This window comes from Sciurus carolinensis, chromosome 14, assembly GCF_902686445.1.
Source record: "Sciurus carolinensis chromosome 14, mSciCar1.2, whole genome shotgun sequence".
Classification (NCBI taxonomy): Eukaryota; Metazoa; Chordata; class Mammalia; order Rodentia; family Sciuridae; genus Sciurus; species Sciurus carolinensis.
The window spans coordinates 14,252,198-14,266,939 of NC_062226.1; the positions used below are offsets into that span (position 1 = coordinate 14,252,198).

At 44.6% G+C, this 14,742-nt stretch overlaps 1 protein-coding gene across 3 annotated transcripts in view; it reads left to right on the forward strand.

Annotated features, from left to right (window-relative positions):
• Positions 1-14,742, forward strand: part of Cdk5rap2 (CDK5 regulatory subunit associated protein 2) — a 190,739-nt gene that overhangs the window by 50,786 nt on the left and 125,211 nt on the right. For all 3 annotated transcript variants that reach the window (XM_047524618.1, XM_047524616.1, XM_047524617.1), the window contains exons 7-11: positions 762-916; positions 5,113-5,275; positions 6,525-6,575; positions 7,558-7,677; positions 10,163-10,264. In XM_047524618.1, the coding sequence (XP_047380574.1) occupies positions 762-916; positions 5,113-5,275; positions 6,525-6,575; positions 7,558-7,677; positions 10,163-10,264 (591 nt within the window). The remainder of the gene's footprint in view (positions 1-761; positions 917-5,112; positions 5,276-6,524; positions 6,576-7,557; positions 7,678-10,162; positions 10,265-14,742) is intronic.

Below are 14,742 nucleotides of genomic sequence, written 5' to 3' on the forward strand. Positions count from 1 at the left end.
GTTTTTAACAGAGTTTCACAGCATCTCTTTGATGGGATAGTGGTTATTCCTGTTCTGTGGATTTTTGAAAGGTGAGGCTCAGAGAGGTTAAGAGACTGTCTGAAGTCACATAGCAGATAAGTAGGAAAGCTGAGTTTTGAACCCAGTTTGAGTTGACTTTTATCTTTGCAATATAATCAGAGACCTGGGCCTGCTCCCAGGTCACTCCCGTGAGCACTGGCGCCTTTTCCCCTGACACAGACACTGCGTGGGTGATTTGTATAATTTCCTCAGTGGGTTCTCTGAATCTCAGGAAGAACATAAGAGTCTTTCACCACCTAAATCACTTTGGAGATATAGAAAATGTACTTTAGAATTGTGTGGTCATTATCCTAAAAAGAAACGGGGGCTGAGGGTGGGATGAATTTGTATGGAGATTATGGTGACTCTTTAGAATTTATGCATGTTTAGTATCGAGAGGTACATTTCTCCTTGTTCTCATTGAAGCTGTAAATATTGATCTGATTTTTCAAAACCAAAAGTACAGTTCTTGTAGAGTTGATTCTTTTCCATTGGAAAGGCCTATTACTCTTCAGGATACAAGAGGGAAAAATGGCTGGCAAATGTATTTATTACCGATTCTTTCCATGTATAGTACAATTCAGGGAGGGGAAATGTGCCGGAGAAAAAGTCATAAATATTTATATTTTAATCCAATTTCCTTTCAAAATGTTCCCAATTGTATTGAAAAATTGCATCAAATGCATTTAATTTAACTCTAGGATGTGAAAGCCGCCCAAGCAGAACTGGAAAAGGCCTTTGCAGGAACAGAAACAGAGAAGGCTCTTCGGCTGAGTTTGGAAAGCAAGCTTTCAGAGATGAAGAAGATTCACAAGGGGGACTTGGAGGTGGCCCTGGTCCTGGAAGAGAAAGACAGGTCTGGCTCTAACCCTGGTGAAATCCTAACGTCTCATTATCTGTGGCGGGAAAAAGGATTGTTCCTTTCCTTCCCTTCTTCCCTCCATTCTCTCCTTGTTCCTACGGATGTGAGTGGCTTATGGGAACATCTTCAACACAGTGAGATAGCAGACTGGGCATGACGTTGGGCAGGAAAGAAAAGGAATAGGATGGTGACATGGGGCAGAGACAGTAGATCGCTTTCATGTGGGTAAGTTCTGCTTAGATACTAAGTCTAGCATTCAGTGTTAGCTTTAGGCTTCCTGGTAACCAAAGGAGAAAAGGAAAACAGTGGTGAGCATGAGACTCACATTCCTCCCTAGGTAAAACAAGCCAGTAGCTCAGGAGAATCCCAGTTGTACTTGGCACTGTCTGAGAGAAATTTATCTTGTGGTTCTTTCGAAGGGAACAGTAAGTGACTATATCTCCATAATAAATACTGGTGAATATTGTGTGACCTGTTTTCTGTTATATCTTTTAATGCTGCCAGGAGACCTAAATTAGTACAGAAAAAGAGGCCAAAAGCAAAATAATGTAACTCAGATATGGAGTCTGCTGGAGTCCAGAGAAATGGGTGGGCAATAGGGCCTTTTAGCCATCTTTAATGCTCATCGTACCTTGCAGCCAAGCTTTTGATAAAAACTTGTTAGAAGAAAGTTCACATTTTATTCTTTGTACCTTGAGCCTTACACTTTGATACTCCTGCCCTGTGTTGGTGATCACTGAATGGAAGGTTGAGTTAGATAAAGGTCAGACTGCTGGCTAACCTGTGACCTATCTGTCAAAGAGTGGAACTTGTTTGGAATTTGATGGAAATTGTTCCAAAGTGAATGAACTAACTCCAGGGGATGCTGACTGTTCCTTTTCTTGGTCACTGATGCCCCCTGCATTGACAGCCCCCCCAAATTCCCTGCAGCCCACCCTGTGATTTGTTTAGTTCTTATGTCCAAATAGCTTTTACTTCTGTCTTGGTGTCACCTTTTGAGATTTGTGTCTGCTACTTACTTTCGTTTATAAATTGGGAAATTGGATGAGCAAACCTTTCAGGATTGCCTGTGAAAGAGGAGAGCCCCTGGTCTCCATTTTTAAGTACTCTAGCTTCTGCATTTGGAGGAACTAGCATATTGAGCATGCCGTGGCCTTTTCTTAGCTTTGATGAAGAAAATGAAATTTTGCGATGAGGAAACTGAGTTCTCTGTGGACCTCAGTGGAATAAGGATCATCTCAGTGTACCTATTCGAGTCCTTGTGTTTTTCTTGATCATACTGCTAGAAAGAGAAACTTCCCTGGAGTGGGGTTTTATCCTAAGAGCATGTGAGAAGCCACTGAAGAGTTAGGGATGAAGCTCAGGCAATGGCAGAATCAGATTTAAATTTAGAGACGCTTCCTCTGGGGGGTGGATTCCCACTGGGTCTGGTATAAGACTGGTTCTCCAGCTGGGACAGGCTTGGCAGACAGGAGATGGTGTGACCAGCACAGGGAAGAACTAAGAGTGGAGGGGAACAGGCAGAGATGGAGAAGGTGGGGTGGACGTGATGACTGAGTGGATTTGGGCTGGGGAAAAGGCTGGTTGTGCCCCTAGGGCCACTTTGGAGTTGGAGCAGCTGAGGGACAGGAGTGCAGTTTGCTGAGCTGGGGGAGAAGGAAAAGAAGACGTGTTTGGTGGGAGAATGGGCAGGTGCCTCTTTCACTCGGGACCCTGTGGGTTGAGGGCTCTGAGTGAGTGAGTGGAGCTGAGGAGGTGGGTGGTCGGTGGACGGATCAGAGCTGCGTTGGAGGACGAGCAGAGTCAGGCTTGAGCACGGCCTGGGCTGTGCATGTCCAAAGCAGAGGTGTGCACAGTCCTGTTTATCTGGAGCTCAGGGTGGAAGAGGCAAATCGAGTCTCTGTTCTGAGCGAGGGGGCAGGGAATGCTCGTCGGGAGGAATCCTGGGGGTGCTGGGCCAGGGAGTGGTGTGTGCGAAGCCTGTCACACAAGCCCGATCATGGAATCCCTGTCAGGTAGTCCCTGTCAGTCTTGCTGCAGAAGCGTGACTTCTGGGTTTTTTGGGGGAAGAGGGAATTTGGGAGGGTGAGTACTTACTTTTGTCTAGCTGGTATGTTCTCTGTGAATGTGGCTGGTCAGTCAGGGCTTTGCTAAAGGCTGCATCTTCCTGGGTTCCTGTAGGTCTGTCTAGATGGGCACAGAAGTCTGGTTTGTCAGTCCTGTGACTGTGTCTGTCTCAGGGATAGTGTCCCAGGTGCACTGCCAGAGACTGGCAGCCAGATGCCAATTCCAGATTCGTGTTCAGGGTTTGACACTTTGTGGTGAAACTCGAGATGCAGATCTGTGTGCTTCCCTCCCTGAAGGCAGTCCTGCCTACCAGGCTCAGTCAAGGTCAAAAGGTTAGCACTGCATTGGAGCAGGGGTCCCTGGTTATGGCCCTGTGAGATAGGTGCCAGGCCTGCCAGGTGGCTCGCTGTTGGGCCTGTTGGATCCTGAGGCCCCGGCCCCTCACCTGGGTGGGCACTCTCAGTGTCCCACCACCTTTTTCAGAGACACAGGTTGTAGTTTTGTCACTTTATTTCCTTCAGTCTGGCCTTTGCTCTGTTTGTATCCTGGAGGCAGTCGGCGTTGGAGAGCCCTCCAAGTTGAATGTGGCCAGCAGATACATTTCCCTTCTTGGGTCTACACAGTAGTTTTAAAAGCTTGGATTAGTTGCCAGTGTCTAACAGATTGTCACGTGAAAGTCTGGATTTCCAGCTTCTCTTGAAAATCTCCAGATGCCACCTTGATGCATTGAGACTGCCGCTCCCGGGGGATGAGCCGAGGCTTCAGTGGCCTCAGACCCCACAGGCCTGCCCCACTTTTTTCACTTCCTGTCTGAAACTTGCTTAATGGTAACTGAAAAAAAAAATCAATTTTATTGAGTTATAAATTACATACAATACAAGGCATCCATTTAGAAGTGTATTGCTGGATGACTCTCGACCTCTCTGTTGGTGATGTGATGATTCCCAGCTGGACCCCTAGAGGGCAGTCTTACTCCTCCCTCCACATTTGTGGGGGCATCATGCAGGTGCTGTCCGGTGCCCCATCCCAGTGCATTGCTAGCCGTTCCAGCTGCTGGTCTCCTCCCTCACTTTTGCTAGGGAAACTGGGTGCTTCAAGAGGCCACTCTGCTGTGTTTCTAATCCTTTACTCTTACTAAACCGAGTTGCTTTCTAGGCTTAGCTACAGAAAGCGCCTTCTGAGGTCCTCTGCCAAAATGCTAACTGTTGAATGTTGGAAAAGGTAGTCATTATAACAGCTCTTAGTTGTTGAGTTCTGCCACATGCGTAGGGTTGTTTCAAATGACTCAACTGCAGTCCACGTGAGCAAGGTGTCCCGTTTCATAGGCAAGGAAATGCAGACTCAGAGATGTCAAAAACTTGCTGTGGTCAGGGAGCAGTTGATATGGGGACTTTGGTGACTCAGTAAAGAATGTGTGCATTTCTTCCTGATGGGGGCACTCGGGCTACGAATGGGGAAGCAGCTTAACCAGTGTGACCAGATGGGACGGATGGGGGTGGGGCAGGGCTGGGAAGGACATTCTAGGAGCAGCTTATGCACAGGGATAGAAGCTCCTTAGCCTGACTTTGGAGAGAGCTGGAAGTGAGGCTCCTGCATAGCGTTGGAGGGTGATGGTTTCCTGTGAGATGAGACCGAGACTTGGATATGTTGTCCAGGAGTTTGGCCTCTAACTTGAATGTATGTCAGTATGTTTAAAAGCTTTGCCCTGAGGAGCTGTGGAGGATCACCCTTGTTTTCTCCACACTCACCAGAGCAGCTTTCGATCAGTTGTGTTTGCACGGGCTTTGGTGACAGATTTCTTTTGGAGAGAGGATTTCTTGACCAGAAAAATAGTAATCCACTGCAGTTGGTGGGGGCTGTTGAGGTCTTTGAACAGGGGTGTGATCTGACCAGTGTGGCTGCCCAGAGTTGAATCCACTGGGGCCAGGCTGGAGGCAAGGCGACCTGTTAATGTCACACAGATTCTGGCCTTTGACATCTGATCTGCAAAATGTGTTTCTGTTTCTGTTTAGTCATTGGACCTGTCTATTTTGAAGATGTCTGGCCCCATTTCCTGCCTCCTCCTGCTCCACAGAGCTAAGAGAACAGCTTAGAATTAATATTTAAATTTTGTTCTCTTTTAGACTGATTGAGGAGTTGAAGCTGTCTTTGAAGAGCAAAGAAGCTTTAATTCAGTGCCTTGAAGAGGAGAAATCTCAGATGGCATCTCCTGATGAGGTTGTGTCATCTGGAGAACTCCGAAGACTTTCTGCTGCTCTGAGGGAGGAAAAGGAGAGGGACACTGAGGTGAGGTGACCGGGCACCACGGGGGCTTTAGCAGATCCAAATCCTCTATGGGAAATGGACTGACCTTCAGTCTGGGTGCTTCATACATGGTCAGCTTCCAAATATGAGTTCCTGTGAGCAGAGACAGCCTTTGTCAGGCCCCGGCATTTTCTCCCTGCCTCACATGAAGAGTTGATTAAAAAAATAGTCCTATGCCTGCTGGCCTGTTTCACCAGGTGTTCATCTGTTGTTGCCTGGGGACTCTATTTTCATCCTTTGGGCTTTCGTAGGGTAAGACAGTGGTGCATTTTGCTTGTCTGTTTTACCTTTGTGGTTAGCGGCAGGCTTGAGGCCAGCTTTGGTCTGAAACTTCAGAGGTGGTGGGGGAAGGGAGTAACCCCCTGCTGGGCCTGGTGGCATGGGAGGGGTTTATTGGACCACCTCATTCAGTCCTCCCAGCCACCTGGCCGGGTGGAGATCCCAGTCCCCTTGTTGAGTTTAGAACCAGGCTCAGAGGAGTTGTTATATTTTTTCAGGCTCCAAGAGGTGGGTTACTGGTAGCTGACCCAAATCCTTAGACCCCTGCCCAACTCTAGGTGAAGAGGGAGTCCAGGCTAAGAAGTGCAGGCAGGTCCTGGTTTAGACCTCCCATTCTTTTATTTATTTACTTATTTATTTTTTCAGTTGTAGGTGGACAGAATACCTTTATTTTATGTATTTATTTTTATGCGGTGCTGGGGATGGAATCCAGTGCCTGACATGTGCTAGGCAAGCGCTCTACCACTGAGCCACATCCCCAGCTCCTAGACCTTCCATTCTTGCTGGAGCAAGGGTGGCTGCTGCCTGCAGGCATTCACGGTGGGCATGTTCTGGGTGCTCGTGAAGGGCTTGATTCCTTTATGGAGCAGGGCCTTTGTCTGTGGCCCAGCAGTGAGTTCTTCAGCCTCACCAGGAAATGACCTTGTCTCCTCTCCTCTTAAGCCTCCCTCCTGCTCCCTGGGCCTGTCCTTCAGAAGGCCCTTTCATTTTGCCCCACAGTCCCTTGGTTTATTGACTGTGGGCGTTGGTGATCATCCACTGTGGGTTATCTTCAGATTTTTCTTCACTCAAATCAGGTGGAACTTTGGGTGGGGCAGAAAAAAGGAGGGTACCCTTGACTTAATGAATCCCATAGCAATGGGGGAAAGTACATACACGAGGTGTTCATTCTACTTGTTCTAGGGAAGGTATTGGGGGTGGCATCTCTGGTCTAATAAATACCTTTTCTCAGGCTGCACAAATGGAGCATCAGGAGAGAAAATATTTTGAAGAGAGGATCCAGGTATGTTGATGTTTTTAAAATTTATTGAAGATTTCTCCTATTCTTGCTTCTTGTTTTATTCCAAGTGTGATAGGCAATTCTGTCATTAGCTGTCAGTTATTGAATGCTCCTGGGTGCTGTTAAATACAAGAATCTTTAGAGGGAGTTTCTCAATCTTTTTTTTTTTTTTTTAAATTTTTTTTAGTTGTAGATGGACACAATACCTGTTCTTATGTGGTGCTGAGAATCGAACCCAGTGCCTCATATGTGCTAGGCAAGTGCTCTACCACTGAACTACAACCCCAGCCCTGAGTTTCTCAGTCTTTGCAGTAACTCTGTGTAGACATTCCCATTTTACAGATGGTATCTGAGACTTGGAAAGGTGAGGTCACTTGCCCAGGATCCATAGCTGGGAAGAAGTATGGTGAGGAATCAGACCTGCCAGTCTCCATGGGCGCCCCGAGTCACAATAGCTGGATTTGTGTTGTGCCCACCAGCATAGAAAATGCTTTCATGTCCACAGCCTCATTTGATCCTCACAGCAGCCCAGGAGGGAGGCAGCAGTGATTATCTTTAGAAATAAACTCGCACTGTAAATGTGAAGTTCAGTTTTCATCAAACCAAATTCTCTGCTAGCTTTTGTAGCATTAAGGAACGAAATTAATGATCTGTTATTTCCCCCCAAATAACCTGGTAGAGTTTCAAAGCCTCTGATGTGACTGCATTCAGGTTTTGGAAGGCACTGGAGTCCTTCCCATAGGAATAGCTGTCATCATCTCAGCTGAGCTGATCCCCTTCCCTTCACCCAGCCCTGTTGCCGTGAGCAGCAGCACAGTAACTGGGAGCTGATGCCACTGCGTTCAGCTCGACTTGGAAACATTAATCACAGGTTGACAGGAATAAGATAGAATAACTGCATTTGAGCGTGCTCTTAAAGATATATTTACAGTGCATTTTGGTTGCAACGCATCAACTTAGTGAATCTTTTTCTAATCTAATTTAGGCACTTCAGAAGGACCTGAGAGAAAAGGAAAGAGAAATTGCTACAGAGAAGAAAAATAGTTTAAAGAGGGATAAAGCCATTCAGGGCCTAACCATGGCATTAAAATCAAAGGAAAAAGAGGTATGTCTGATACACTTGAAGTGAGATTTTTCTTTATTAGTTTCTGTGACTGGCCTGTTCTACCCTGAATTTTTAGCTTTAGGTAAAAAGTTCATAAGAGAGCTGAGATAGCATAACAAGTGGGGAAAGAATCCTTTATTCAATTGGAAAACCTTTTGGTGTATCTAATCCAGTTCTGCCCAAGAAAAATATTTGTTAAACATTTAATTTAAATTTTCTAATAGTCACATTAAAAGAAATATAAAGAAATAAGTAAAATTAATTTTAATAATATGTACCTCCCAAACATTATCTTTTTGACATATAATCAATAAAACAAAGGTCATAGTAAGACAGTTAGCATTTTTTTCCAGCACTAAGAGTTTGAAGTCAGTCCACACTCACCACAGTTCATGTGGCCAGTGACTACCCTACTGATTTTTTGATGGCCAACAGAAAATTGAGATAAAGGAGTTGAGGGAGGCAAGCCTGGGACTGAAGCAGTTAAAGAGCTACCTGGTTGATTGCCTTTGGGATCCAAGGAGGCGGCAGATGCTGTCTTCTTGTCATTAGAGGGAACAGTTGTGTCCCAGTGACTGTGCTAGGCCCCGCATGGAGGAGAACCCTAGCTCTGTTCGTAAATCAAGTGGGGAAGCAAGAGTGATAGGCGTTACAACTGGGAAGGGCGGCAGAGACAGAGAGGCCATTTCGGACAGAGGGAAGATGGTCAAGTCATAAAAGAGCCCACTGTAAGTGTGTGGCACCAGAATCATCTTGGGGTTGCCGGAGCTTGGAGTGGAGAACTTAGGTGAGAGAAGCAGCTGGGCCAGCCAGAGGAGGAGGAGCTGTGCGCACTCAGCTGCTCAGGTGGCGTGCCACTGAGGGCACTTGAGCAGAAGGGTATGGTCCGTTTTCATTAGAGAGACCTCTGCAATATTTGGAGAACTGTAGGAGGGAGAAAATGGAGGCAGATAGGTCAGTATCCCTGGTGAGAGTCTAGGAAGGCTGCGTTACAGCAGCGGTCATGGCTAGGAATGGAGGAAGAGGGGTATAGTCAAGAAGTAAAATTAGGAGTAATCAAAGATCAGAAAGATTAGAAATAAGGTTGAGGAAATCTGGTGTTTGGATGTTGGACTTCAGAGAAGGGACAGTCAAGGGTGACTTTAGGTTGTCTGACTCGCATATCTAGGGACATGGGGGTGCCATCAGCTCATGTCATAGTATAGAAAATGGAGTGTGACGGTGAGATGGGGCAATGGTGGAGGTGATGAGCTGTTGAGAGATTACTGACCTTGAGGAGCCCTGGGCCCTCCAGGTGAGTTGTCCGCAAGGCAGATGGATCTGCAAGTCTAAAGCTTGGAGAGTGTTATTGACCTAAAGAGTTGACCTGGAGTTCCCTGTCTGCAGGTGGACATTAAAATTCCAAGAGTTGACCTGCTTATCCAAGGAGAGAGTGGAATGGAAAAGGAGGCTGAGGGTGAGACTGCAGGGGACTGCAGAATTTCAGGGACAGGGTCAGGAGCGCACAAAACAGGCAGCAGAAATGGTTGCAGGAGCAGGAGACTGAGCAGGAAATGGGTGCTAATGAAGCTAAAGGAATGCAAGAGTTTGAGTAACCACCAGTGTCGGTTGCAGCAAAGGTTTGGCTCTAGAAATAGCAGCCACCATTCATATCGTGTTGAGAATTCAGGGCCCAGCTCAAGCTGGGGACCGTCAGTGCCTTGAGGAACAGTCCTGGGTGCTGGCAAGGTACAGTGTGTGTTTGCAGGAGTTCATGGCTGACCCTAGGGCATAGGAGGGGGTCACTGGAAGACGAGGAATTCTGAGACGAGGCAGGCCAGGTGGTTGGGTGGTCATCTCTGTGGACAGTAATAGTAGTAACACCTGCTGTGAGCTAAGCACCATTTGAGCAACAATGCATATTACCACTTAACTCTAACAGCAGTATAGTTGAGTGAATGGTGGTACCTTCATCTTATTAAATACCTGAGGCGGGATAGCTTTATCAAGAAAAGAGGTTTATTTAACTCAGTTGTAGAGCCTGAAAATCCAGAATTGGGCAGCTGCATATGTTCAGCCTGTCTTGAGGACCTAATGGTGGTTGGTAGGAGCTTGGTCCAGAGGAAGAGATCACATCTCCAAACAGGAAGTCAGAGAGACTGGGGGTCCAGAGTCCCTTCCAAGAGCATACCCCCAGTTGATGGAAGGACCTCCCACTGGGCTATACCTCTTAAAGGACCCACCTTCCAGTATTGCCACACAGAGGACCAAGTTTCCAGCACGTGAGCCTTTGAGGAACATACGCAAAACAACCGAAGTTGAGGGTATTGAGTTTCAAAGAAGTTAATTCATCCAGCTCATCAGTGGCCCAACTAGAAATCCCACCCAGGTCTTTTCTGACCACAGAGCCCTTGGACTACATGATGGAGCAGGAAGAGCATTTGGGCTGAGAAGAGAGAGGAGAGCACAGTTGTATACTCGGCTCCCATTCCTTACTTTTTGCTAGGTTGAAGACCTTAACTCTGAAATCAAAGAGCTCAGTGTTGCCTTTGCTGAGGCCAGAGAGGCCCTGCAGAAAACACAGGAAGCACAGATCCTGAAATTCCAGGTAAGTGTTTGCTTTGGTTTAAGGGGATGTTTACTCTCTCTCGCTGTTGGGAATTGAACCCAGGACTTCAGGCATGCTAGGCATGTGCTCTACCACTGAGCCACACTTCCAGCCATAGTGAATGTTTCTTTGATCCTTACTCCAGATGAGGTCAGGGCTTTGCAGCTGAAGGGAATCTGGATGATTTGAATAAGGAGAGCTGTGGGTGGTCTTTAGTGATAGAATCCGTCCAGTCTGTGTAAGGGGAAATTCTCTGCCAGCTTTGGGAGCTTCTCCAGTCCCCTCCTCAATATGATAACAGTGACAACTACTCTCAGAGTTGGAGTGCTGAGTTTACTCTGTGTCAAGTATTAGTGCAGTACATGTGGATTATCTCATTTAATCTCCCCAACCCTGTGAGGAAGGTAGTTATCCTCCCCCTTGTATTTGTGAGGTTTTTGAAACTCAGCAGGGCTGTGAAGCTTGTTTACTGCCACACAGCTGGCAAGTTGTGGGACCAGGATTTAAATGCAGTAATTGTGAATAACAGCAGGCTTTTATTGAACACATACTTTGTGCCAGGCCCTGCCAAGGGCTCGCCATAGATTATCTCAGTCATCTGTCCAGCAGCTCTGTGAGGGAGGCACTGTTAATATCTTGTTTTACTGCTGAGGAAGTCCAGGTTGACAGATGAAAGTAACTAGCTAGGGTCCTCATGCAGGTAAGTGATAAAGCGAAGGTGTGAGTTAGTCTCTTGCACAGCCTGAGCTTTTGCCTGCCATCCCGAACCTTCCCTCACCTGGCTGCTTCAGTCCTACCTGCTTCTTTCTGGGTTTGGTTCCAGGCCCTTTTCTTTTGCTAGCCCCCCATATTGTACTGGAGGAACTCCTATTTTATCCCCTTGGTCTTCCCTCCCTCTCCCCCTGATTTCAGTTCTGTGCTTTTAGTCATTCAAGGATTTTCTTCCCACGTTTCTGGTATGGTGTCCCTCAGCACAGTAGGTCTGTGCTGCCCCAACTCTTCTTCCTCTCCCTGCCCCCGTGCTGCTTCCATTCTAAGGTGGAAGTTAGAAGTTAAATCCAGGACAGTTGGATTCCTAATCTTCATATCCCACGCCTTATCTTCTGCAGAGCGTTGGTTCACAATAAGAATAATTGAAGTGATTTGGTTTAAATCACGGTATGTTAGGAGTGTAGATGACTCTCTGCTTTTGTGAATCTTGGACCTGCCCTCTCCCACTGTGTTGACAGTACTTGATGAAATGGAGCTGAAATTACATTTTACACTGTTTTTTCTCCCCTTGCTTAGAAAATAACAAGCTTTAAAAGCTGAATCCTTAGGAAAACCATCCAATTTTCCATTGCTTAAGAAAAAAATATATATGTTGGCAATTGATAGCCAGAGACCAACATTCTTATAAGCTTTGTGGTATTCTACTTATTATGTTAGGCCTTGAAGGAGAGAAAGGAGTCGTATGAATTTAAATGTTACCCAGATTTATTACATACATTTATTAATTTAATAACCCTTAGTCCTAGTTGAAAGACATTCAGAATACTTAAGTCTTACAGTGCACAGGGCTCAGGGACCGTTGTTAAGTCCTGAGGTTACGGGCTGTTTGGAGAACCTTCTTTGAATCTTTATCCAAGAAGATAGTGTGTTTGTGAATGGTAGAGAGTTTGTGTCAGGATTTGAATACAAGTCTGCCTCCAGAGTGTGTTTTTTCTACTACTCTGTGTGAATAAATGTACACAGTACCCATATATTGATTTTTTGTTTGAGGGGTGTACATGGTTTTCACAGACTTGAAAATATTTTTCCGTGTATTGGGACATTTTGGATATCATACGTTCTGAAGTAATCCAGCATGAGTAGAGGAGCCAGAGTTCACAGGGCTGGCTTCAAGCCTGACATTGAAGTGGCAGTAAGGGGGAGTTAAACTCTCGGCGTGGTTGCCCAGGCACAGACGCAGAGACATGAATTCTGATCCCAGGTATGACTCTGTGCATTGTGGGCTGCCCGGCACGCCTCCAAACCCATTTAAAAAAAATGATTTCCAAATTGGAAATAGCATCCCTCTTCCAGCTATTAAAAGTGAAATGCACAATGTAGGAAATTTATTTTTACTATTTTTACTTTTTAAAAATTTATTCATTTTTTGGGATAATGAGTATTGATCCCAGGGTTTTTTTTTTAAACCACTGAGCTATAGCCCTGGTCCTTTTAATTTTTTATTTTGAGACAGGGTCTCACTAAGTTGCCTAGGCTGGCCTTGAACTTGTGATCCTCCTGCTTTGGCTTCCCAAGTTGCTGGGATTACAGGTCTGCATGTTTTTTCTTTATCTAACATTCTTGCCAAGGTAGTATAGATAGAGCTACTGTCTTTTTTATTTTGAGATACTTGAGTCACATGTGGTGTAGATGTCTCTGAATTCTTTACTCGATTATCAAAGGTAACATCACCTCCCAGGTCACACAGCTGAAGCTGGCCTTGAACCCAGGGCTCTGACTTTCCCTTTTGTGCTCAGCATGTTTCCACACAGTTTGCAGGAGTGATTTGTTTAAGATTATATTTGACCTTCAGTTTCTGACCATGGTTAATGGGACCAAATATTTGCCATTGAACATCATTCAGAAGAAGGTAGGAAGCCTTCCAGAGAAGTAAATCAAAAAGCTGTTTAGGGAAAATTCAACATGGGCAGTGTTATGAAATGAATAGAATCAATGCACTTGAATTCTTTTGAGCTTAGATTTTTAAAGAAGCTTCACCATTGTTATTTATGTGGAAGTTCTGCAGAAGTTTCATCAGTTGATAATAACTATTAATATCAACCATGTTTAAAAAGTGCCTAACTTATGTTCCTATCTCTATCCCTGCCCCCAACTCATTCTCCTTGTTTCTGGTGTTAATTGGATTCCTCACTGGTTCCGGCAGGATAGTGTAGTATTGGGGAAAGAAGACAGTCTCTGAGTCATTTGAATCCCAGATCTAATTGCTGTGGTCTGAAGACAGACTAGTCAGTTAGTAGTTCTGAACTTGTTATTTCAATGGGCACAGAAATGTGTACTTTCACAGTGGGTATGAGAAAGATAGATAGAATATATGTAAAAGTGCTTATTTAGCTCCTCTTATAAAATCAGTGCTTAATAAAACAAAAATAAAATCAGGGCCTAATAAAGCACAAAAAGGTAACTTTTAACTTGTTCCAGAGGAACATTTTCCAATCATTGTATACTTCCTTTTATTTGTTGAGTTTAAACACTTTTTGGGGGGTGGGGTTGCTGGGGAATTGAACACCCCGGGGTATTTAACCAAGGAGACACATCCCTAGCCCTTTTTATTTTTTATTTTGAGACAGGGTTTCACTGAGTTGTTAGGACCTTGCTAATTTGCTGAGTCTGGCCTTGAGCTTGCAATCCTCCTGCCTTAGCCTCTGGAGTTACTGGGATTATAGGAGTACATTATCGTACGTGGATGTCATAGACATTTAAAATATTTTTGCCCTTATGACCTAGGTTTCCCACTCTTTATTAATTTCAAAAAAATAAAACCAGAAACTTCTATAAACTTTTATGTTGCAATTTGATTGGTACTCACTCTTATTTCATGTTGCTCTGTGTCAAATAAGCAGTTAGGGAATATAGGCCAGATGCCTGGGCTTTAGGTGGACTGCAAACAGCTGAGGTCTGAGGCCCCCAGGTTCACTGTGCTTGCAGTTTACTTCCTGCACAACTGGGTTGACAACCTGAACAGCTAAGACCTGGAAAGGCCAAGAAGCTGGGGCTATTGTTTGAGTCTGAATTGTGACTTTGAAAACTCAACTGTCATTTCCTTTTGAATTCTTAATTTCAAGTATTAGTTTAAGAACAGATTTATTAAAAACTTTTATTTTCTCCTGATTAGAAGATTATGCATGCTTGCCTCCACCCAGCAACTAGAAAGAACAAAAAAAAAAGAGAAATTTGGAAATCACCCACCCAATAATGTTTTTCTTCTAGACTTTCTTCCATATATAGATTTTTAAAGATCATTTAAAATTGGGTTTTCTTTTTTGTATAACACGGTAACTTGGAAATATTCCCATGTTATTGATTCTTTGTAAATGTAGTCTTCAGATTTCATTGTGTATATTCATCATACTTTATTTTTGCATTTTTAGGGTTTTTTAAAATTTTTTACCCAGAAGCCAGGAATCATATTGTGAGAAATGTAAATAAATATAACCCTATCTACATTGAGTACATGTATATAGTATAAACACATTCACATTCATCCCAGTAATTCCATTCTTTGAATTGAATCTCAGAAGACCCCAAAATATGGAGGGTTATATACAAAGTCATCATAGAATTGTTACTGAAAGCTCAGGGTTATATTTATTTACATTCCTCCCAATATATTTCCTGGTTTCTGGGTGTTACCAAAAGCTTGATCCTTGTCCCCAATGCCAACTCAATAATGAGGACACAGTTTTGAGAAAAAGGAAAAAGAAGTTTTA